The sequence below is a fragment of the Gossypium raimondii genome, chromosome 3, assembly GCF_025698545.1.
Source record: "Gossypium raimondii isolate GPD5lz chromosome 3, ASM2569854v1, whole genome shotgun sequence".
Lineage (NCBI taxonomy): Eukaryota > Viridiplantae > Streptophyta > Magnoliopsida > Malvales > Malvaceae > Gossypium > Gossypium raimondii.
Window position 1 is genome coordinate 19,945,065 of NC_068567.1, and position 8,692 is coordinate 19,953,756.

The 8,692-nt window shown below is 32.6% G+C and overlaps 1 protein-coding gene across 4 annotated transcripts; it reads right to left on the reverse strand.

The window, feature by feature from the left end:
* Positions 1-2,432: 2,432 nt before the first annotated feature.
* On the reverse strand, positions 2,433-6,808 carry LOC105793819 (hypothetical protein). 4 transcript variants are annotated; one of them, XM_012622665.2, is made up of 6 exons: positions 6,580-6,808; positions 6,382-6,427; positions 4,851-6,094; positions 4,619-4,751; positions 4,439-4,523; positions 2,433-3,060 (listed from the first exon to the last, which is right to left on the reverse strand). In XM_012622665.2, exons 3-6 carry the CDS (start codon positions 6,077-6,079, stop codon positions 2,798-2,800), a joined length of 1,710 nt encoding a protein of 569 aa, XP_012478119.2. In that variant the 5' UTR covers positions 6,080-6,094; positions 6,382-6,427; positions 6,580-6,808; the 3' UTR covers positions 2,433-2,797. The 4 variants fall into 4 exon arrangements, with proteins under 4 accessions (XP_012478119.2, XP_012478120.2, XP_012478118.2 ...); XM_012622666.2 differs by having other exon boundaries at positions 4,851-6,097; XM_012622664.2 differs by lacking the exon at positions 6,382-6,427.
* Positions 6,809-8,692: the final 1,884 nt, after the last annotated feature.

An 8,692-nucleotide genomic window follows, 5' to 3' on the forward strand; every position in this document is an offset into this window, starting at 1 on the left:
AAGTCTGCACCATTGCCTCCAAGCTACGAGCACCTTTTACGTCGAACGAGTCATATGTCACCGGATCAATAGAAGAACAGAACCGGTACGTAATAGACAGAACTTTCATTGGCGTCGTTCCAAAAATTTTACGCCTAATTCTTTTATGAAGTTCTGTCAAATCTATGTTCTGGTTAAAAACCAGTCGCACCGTATTCTCCGACAAAAAAATAACACCATTCTCGGTGTGGCAAACCTCACCATCGTAGTAAATAATAGCACTAATACGTTCACTCATATTTGAAACTCTAACCTTCTTAGCCTCTCTAAATTGTTTTTGCTATGACTTATGCATTATGAGAACATTTTCTGCCTAATTTATAGCCTCATCCCAAACATGCTACTGTAGCAAAAGCGCGTCCACGAGGGCGCGATTTCACAAATTCTTCTCAAATAGCATCTTGCTAGAAGCGATTTTATACTATTTGCTTAGAAACGTCAAAAAAAATTATTTCTTCCATGACCTACTATAGCAAAAGCGTGTCCACGAAGGTGCGATTTCACAAATTCTTCTCAAATAGCATCCAGCTAGAAGCGATTTTATACTATTTCCTCAGAAACGTCAAAAAAAATTATTTCTTCCATGACCTCATCAGAGCAAAAGCGCGTCCACGAGTAGCGATTTCAAATTCTTCTCAAATAGCATCCACTAGAAGCGATTTTATACTATTTGATCAGAAACGTCAACTCGAAATTATTTCTTCTAGGACCTAAAAACCCTGAACCCTAAACCTTAAAAGCCAAAAAAACCTAACGTGGGAAAAACGGCAAAATCACGTCCCCCGGAACGCACTACGTGGCATGAAATCGCGGCCACGTCAGCGCGTTTTGCTGATGTGGCAGAAAAGGGAGCGATTTGTTGCCACGTCAGCATAGCGCACTGACGTGGCCGCGATTTGCTGGCGCATCCCCTGACATTACGCTGACGTGGACGCGATTTGCCTGAAAATGGACCATTCCCGTAAATAATTAAATAATGGGTCTATTTTGGTAATTTTTCAAAAAAAAGGGGCTTTTTTGTGTAAATTGCCCCAACAATCAATCGAATTTTGTAGAGAGAAAAATCGAGGTACAACAAAATTAAGCATTTTCAAGTCTTGTTTAAAAGAAGAGACAACTTAGTGGCTTTTTTATAAAAAATAATATTAAAAAATTAATTTAATACAAAAATATGATAGGGAATAAATTAATTACGAAGATGAGGTGTTTGCTACAGTAACTTTGGGTTCGCTTGACATATTGACAATATCGATGAATTTTTTTTAAAAGAAGAAAGGTCTGACAAGAAAAAAATTGAAAAATAAAAACAATAATTTTTTTGTGGTACCGCTTGACACATTGGCAGCACCAGTAAATTTATAATAAAGAAGTTTGGCAACACCGATAAATTTTAAAAAAAGTTCATTGATACCGTTAATATATCAGACGACACCTAAAGTTACTATAGCAAACACTCCATTTTTGTAATTAATCTATTCCCCACCTTATTTATGTATTTAAATAGTTTTTGAATATTATTTTCATAAAAAAGCCCAGCTTAGTAGACGTTGGAATGAGAAATGATGAAAAAAAAAGAATTTTGTTCTCTTTTGTTTGGTTGGCGGAAAAATACGAGAAAATTTGGTAAATTCTTGAGAAAGCTGGTAAATTTTGATTTTATGATAGAAACTTCTTTCCTTTCCTTTCGAGAGAAAATGTGAAAGTGAATTTTATTTTATTTTATTTTATTTTAGCTTCCGGATGAAATCAACCCAAGACTTTAGAATGGAAAAGAAAGTAGAAAGTCTAAGAACTTTGAAATACTAAATTCAAATTTCACCGCATGTAAATATAGTACGATTCTATTAATAAAAAATATGTATATATATATATATATGCTAACCTTGATCGGATTGAAAGGTAAAATAGATTAGATTTTTTATTCTCTTAATATGTTAAAAGCATAATTTTAGTTAACTATAAAGTAAATAATAAATTGAAAACATGTATTTAATTGAATAATAAATGATAGTTTTAATATTAAATAGAATAAAGGCATACCTTCCTAGCTCTCAGTTCAATCATGGCGAAATACCGAAGTAGATGGTAAAAGCAACGATTTTCAATACAAGGAATTGAATGTGATTGGTACGTAATCATATGGTTGCTCCCATTAATAATCCTCTAACCTTTGCCATCTTTTTCACTGAAACAAACAAGACAACATTCAAGCAATTAAGCTCCAACTCATTCCTACCCTTTTGCACAAACTGGATGGATTTGTTTAATCCATTATTGGGTGTTGAATCTGGTTATGGCTGGCAGACATGGCTTGAGAGGAAACTGGTCTGCCAACAAATTAGTAAAATCGCCATAAAGGATGGAGCAAATATAGAACAGAGGAAGCAATGGCATGAAGAACCCTAGGAAAGTGGATCTATTCATAGCAAAATATGTAGTGATTACTCCTTACAAGCTGAGAATGCATTACTCCTTACAAGCTGAGAATGCATAATATAACCATCAAATATAGACAATGCTTGAGATTGTTTGTGTCTACCATAAATGAATAAACAGAGCTTGAGTTTAGCTTCAACCCTTCAATGCCTTGTCAAAGACAAGGCATCTAATGAACAAAAAATGGTTAAAGTTTACTAGAATAAATAATATATATATCTAATTTATGTAGAAACCTCTTAAACCATCACTGTTATTTTGAATGTAGTTGGATATGATAAACATGGCTGCACATAAACTGATGCTGGAATTTCGCTGGTCATCACTTGGATTCATTTGCAGCAGAAGCATCACCATTTTGTTGCTGGGTCTGTGACTGGTTATGGTGACCCTGCTGAGGTTGTTGGTGTTGTTGCTGCATCTGATAAATGTTTCGCTGCTGCTGTTGCTGAGGCTGTAATTGGAGCATTTGATGATCAATCGAAAGTTGCTGAGCCATACAGTTCGAAAGATGAACCTCTCCACTGAACTCTGCGGCAGTGAGCTTCAGTCGCTGGACTTCAGCAGCTAATGCTTCATTTAGTGCTGCAACACCAAACCCATTAAAGAGTATCATGTTTTAGTTCAGATACAAATGTATCGTTGGCATAAACAAATAAAAATGTAAGTAAGCAACTAACCACAAGAACAGACATCAAAATGAACAGAAATCAATGTCTAGCCACAAGAAAAGAAAACAATTTGGTTCTCTTCAAACATCTTTCATTGTAGGATATGCTATGATAACATCATCAGAATAACAAAAATAGCTCCATTTCTAAAAATTCTAAGCAAGTTCTTGTCATCATGCCTTGCATTGCATGGTCATAAAACTTGGCGTAATTTTCACCAAAGAGAAGAACCATTAGGAGTCCTATGTTTGATAAGCCTAAGCCTCCTTCATCTCCAATTGGTGCTGGATATATGCCAATCTTAAATAACCATATGTGCATCTATAAATGTAACTTATCATATAAGTCAAGAAAGTAATGATGAGATAATATCAGAGAACTAAACATACAAAGCCACACCAACATGAATTCAAAATGCAAAGACAGTTTCAGCAAATACACCTGAAGGGTGTTTGAATAAAGAATTTTAAAATTTTAGAGATTTTAAAATGATAGTATCTTAAAATTCATCACTTCAAAATTCTTGCAATTGTAGTTTCGTTGTTAGGGTAAGCAATTGTTCTAAAAATTTAAATCATTAGAATTTCACGAGTTAAAAATAATTATAAAAAGAATAATGATACTAAAATAAATAGTACAAAATATGCAATACGAATATCATTAAATTTAGAAAATATATAAATATTTTATAATAAAATTTAAAATATATATTAGAGTTAAATAATAATATGCTATTTTGACGTAAACCATGTATATTAAATAAAATAAGATTATGTGGAATTCAGAAAACCACCTCTTTAGGTGGGATTTGGAAAAAGAATGAGTCACTCAAATCCCCTCTTAAAATTCCTTATAAAATTTGAAATCCTCCATTATTTTACACAAATAAGTAAATCCTGAAAAATAAATTCTGAAAACTTTGTTAGAAATGAAATTCCTCCTCCAAATTCCTTATACAAACACACATGAAAAGAAAATTGGAAATACTCACCTATAATCTTTGCTAGAAATGCAGGGGTATTCAATTTCAGGTGTCCAAATTGCTAAAAGAATAAGAATAATATTTGGAAGAAAGATGGTGTAGTTGAAGCGCTATGACTAGAGAGCTGATCACATTTGACATATCAAAGAATGGTAAAATACAAAAATGGTGCAACTCAAAAAAACCATGATAGATTTGTGGGAAACCCTATGGTAGGCCAAAGATTCATGAGAAAGAAAAATAATGTGTACTGATTAAGAAACTTCAATGAAACAAATGACATAAGATTTAAGAACGAAGAAACGTATACCATCTTTCAGTTGGGCCTGTTGCTCCATGGCCTGAAGACGAAACTTTAGCTCATTGTTCTGGCTTGTCAGCTCAGCAGAATCTCTCTAAACAAGGAAAACCAACAAAAGGAACAGATAAGTATGAATTGAGGGCAACTAAAGTTGAAAAAAGTGCAATAACATTATAACTTTATACTCACCTGTAACATTGTTAGCTGTGCAGATAATGTGGTTGCCTCGGTTTGCAAAGTTTGCACCTTTTGTTCCAGTTCTGCGATGTACTGCATCTTCCGCTGCTTGGAACGAGCAGCTGATTGACGATTAGCCAAAATCCTGTCATGAATAAATCAGAAACATCAACTATGCCCATTTGTATGCAACACCAGAAGCAAAATTAAAAGAAAAGAGAGAAAGAGAAGCAATTTACAAAACCTTTTGACGCGTTTTGGATCTACAGATGCCATCTCAGCAAGCTTCTCATTTTCCATGATCTTTTTAAGCTCAGATTCATTGAACTCACTACTCCCAAGCTCAAAGTTGAATTTACTTGAATTTGCATCGCCTGGGCTACCAGGAGAGTGATGATTGCCATGATTTCCCGAAGGAGGAATTTTCGGTGTATCCTCATCAAATTGCAGACTTCCCATGTAACTGTCCATTGAAACACTTCTGTAGTGCCGAACAGTCGGTGCAATATCACCAGCAGCCCTCCTCTTGACACCTTCCCTCTTCTCATTTGAAACACCAGAACTCATTCCCTGTATACTGATTGGATGTTTATGTACTCTACTATCGACTTCATTGTCACTACTTTCGCCTCCATATGTCTTTGTGCCACTTGCTTTGCTATCCATATCCCTGTCCTCAGTACCAGAAGAGTTCAATGTCTCGAGATTTTCCAAATTCATGTACGCATTGAACAGGTCATCCGCAACATCCACCTCGGATTTCCTCTCACCAGTCACTTCTAAATTACTGCCAGAATCCTTTCTCCATTCTGATTCTCGTTTCACCAACTGAATCGGTTTCCCTACACCAAAAGAGGTCTCCCTACCTGAAACTGACCTATCCAACACGCCAGGATTTCCTATTGGAATAGATTGAGGCAAAGACTGAATCATGGTAGAAAATCCTAATGGAACATCGCTGCTAGACCGCCTATGTCCTTTACGCGGGGGTAGACTTGAACTCTCGCCAATGCGAAATTCATTACATCCTCCAGCAACAGGTGAAGGAAGTGAGAACCTAACATTAGAATTGGCAAACCTTTCTTCCATAGAAACATCATTTGAAGCAGGATCTGAGGCAGACGAAACAGGAGGATCTCGATAAGGGGGAGGGCACCATGGCGGCAATCTATCAAGGGAGAAGAAGGTGGGCTGAGATAAAGACCTAGAATGACTGGGTGCCCCATGTTGAGCATTGGGACGAGAACCAATGATCTGTTGCGAATAAGGCAATGAAGCAGTAGGGTTGTTGGGGTGTGAAGGAGGTATCCCAGGTCTTTTAGAATTGTTGTTCTCAGGACTCAAACGCATATAAGAAGCAGAAGGAGAAGGAGAAGAAGAAGGAGAAGGAGAAGCCATTTGTGAGGCATTGGAAAAGGGTATATCTAAGTTGCTTTGAGGCTTAGGAATTGAATTTGAACCCTCCATTTTCATTCATAGTTCTTTCAACTGCTTCATGGAAAAATCAAATCAAATGAAAATATAAAAAAGAAACAAGGAGAACCAAAGTATTTCTATAAATATATATACCTGGTTAACAAAACCCTACCTTTTTTATGCAGTACAATGAATGAAAATGAGGAGGCTAAATATGCAAAGTGAATCATAATGATTTCCCAATATTTTAGCCAAATATGGCGGCGATTACACAGTCCTAAAAATCTGATCGAAAGACTATGAAATGAAGAGGAGGTTCTTAAAGCTAAAAAAAAACAAAAGAACCATCTAATTCTTACCTAAAGTCACAAGTGAGAAGGAAAATCATAAAACAAGCTCAGAACCCTAGAAATGAAAATACGAAGACAGTTAAAGCAAAAACTCACATTGTAGGCAGAAAAATGAATCAAAAGCAGCTAAATAATTGAGAAGGACTTAAAGCAAAACAGATGATCAAACCCCCAAAAAAATATGAGTAAAGTAGAGAAGAAGCTCACCAGTTGAAGAAATTGAGAGGAAAGGAAAGAGAATCAAAAGAAGAAATCTGCGGAAAGGAGGAGTAGAAGACGAATTTTTACCCTTTCCTTTCGTGTCCTAAATCCTTTGAGATGTTTTTCTATTTAGAAATTACTGCCTGTCTCAGTCTACGTTGGTTTGGTTCGTTGATTTGGTGATCTCGTCTCTTGATTTTCCATTCTCCTCACCTTCTTCCACGGCGGTTAGGATAAATACTAATTTTAACCTTATAATAATCAATATAAAAGTAAGGCTCGTTTTGAATTTTTTCTATTTTTTACATTTTGTTGCTCAAATTTTAATAAATTTACATTATACCTAAATGAATTATGTAATATATTTATAAATTTTGATTTAACGGTAAAGACTAAGGCTTATTATATACATATATATTTCTATTTTTAATATAAAAGTAAATAACACTCTTAAAATAATATAATATATTTTATAAAGTAATGTATTTTTGTCATTACTCAAATGAGATGGTGCTTGATTGACTTGTAACATTAACTCAATCGGTGTTTAATATATAGTATATATACTATATACGTTCAAGTCAATAAATTATTGGTCTAATGGCAATAACTTGAGAATATTTTAAAGGCTTAAAATATGCTATAAGTTAATCACAAGGATTGCGTGAGATGGTAAGAGTTTTTCTTATCTTTAACTAGTGGTCGAGGGTTTGATTTTCATCTTGGGTATGAAGCAACTTTAAAATTTGTGATCAACGTCCAAAACTATTTCATAAAAAAAAACTGAACTATAGAAAAGAAGGGGAACGAGAGCTTTCAATAGGTATAGACAGTGCGAATAGAGAAAGTTAAATAACATCAATTTTAAAAGTTCAATTACTTAAATAAAACTTTTAAATAATTTAGTGATCAAATTATAACTTTATTTAATTAAGTGACCAAAATAAAAACTTACCAATAATTTAGCAACTAATAATATAAGTGATATTCAACTAAATTACAATCATATTTCTTTTTTGATGATTACAATGATATTTTTAGTTTTAAATAGTTAAAAAGTTTCCAATTAAAATAAATGTTATGTGCAATTTTTAGTGTTATAAATGGCGATGTCACGTTAGTGTATATTACTTTCAAGTTATCAAAATTATTGTATTGCTAAAATAATTTTTCATAATTTAATTACATATACACATAAATAGTGTTTAGGATGCTTCAATTACCTTTCTAATTTTTGAGGAGGGTGAGTTTTGAAATAATTACGTCACTAATTAAACCTAAATCCAATTATCATATATTTTTCTAAGTACTAATACATGTTTTAGCTTTGATTTTTTAAACAAGTTTAAATTATAAAAATTAATTATAAGTATGAACAAGTATGAGTGTTTGGAATGGTTATGGCAAAACTTTTAAAATTATATTATAAATTCTAAAAATATATTATAACAAATAATTTGTGTATTTTATAAATTTAGAACAAAAAATTATATTATTTAAATCCTAATAAAATTCTAAACTTGTGGATAAAAATATATTATGAAAATAATTTACGTATTATAAAAGCATTATAATATACTTATTTATAAAAAAGTTATAACTTAATCACGTGATCATGTTATATATTATAAAAAAATACTTATTTATAAAAAAAGGTGTTACAATTTTTGTCATAGCTTATCTATAAAAAATTATATTATTTATAATAAGTGTTATAAATATTATTAGGCACTTTATAAAAAATAATTTTATATATATATTTTTATAAATACTATATATTATAAATTTTATATTTTTAAACATAATCAACATATTATAAAAAAATTATAACCTAGCATAATATTTTTCTCCAAATTAAGCTTATATAATTAAAGCTACAAACTATTTACACTGTGAATCCAAATATTATGTGGTAGATGGTAATTATGCAAATACAAAAGATCTTTTTGCACCATAATATGGGGTACGATATCATTTGAGAGAATGGAGCCATACACATACACCAAAGACGACTGATGAACTCTTTAATTTGATAAATTCAAAGCTTCAAATATGATTGAGAGGACATTTGTTGTTAATAAAAAAGATTTTTCATATTAATAGCATCGCCTATATATAA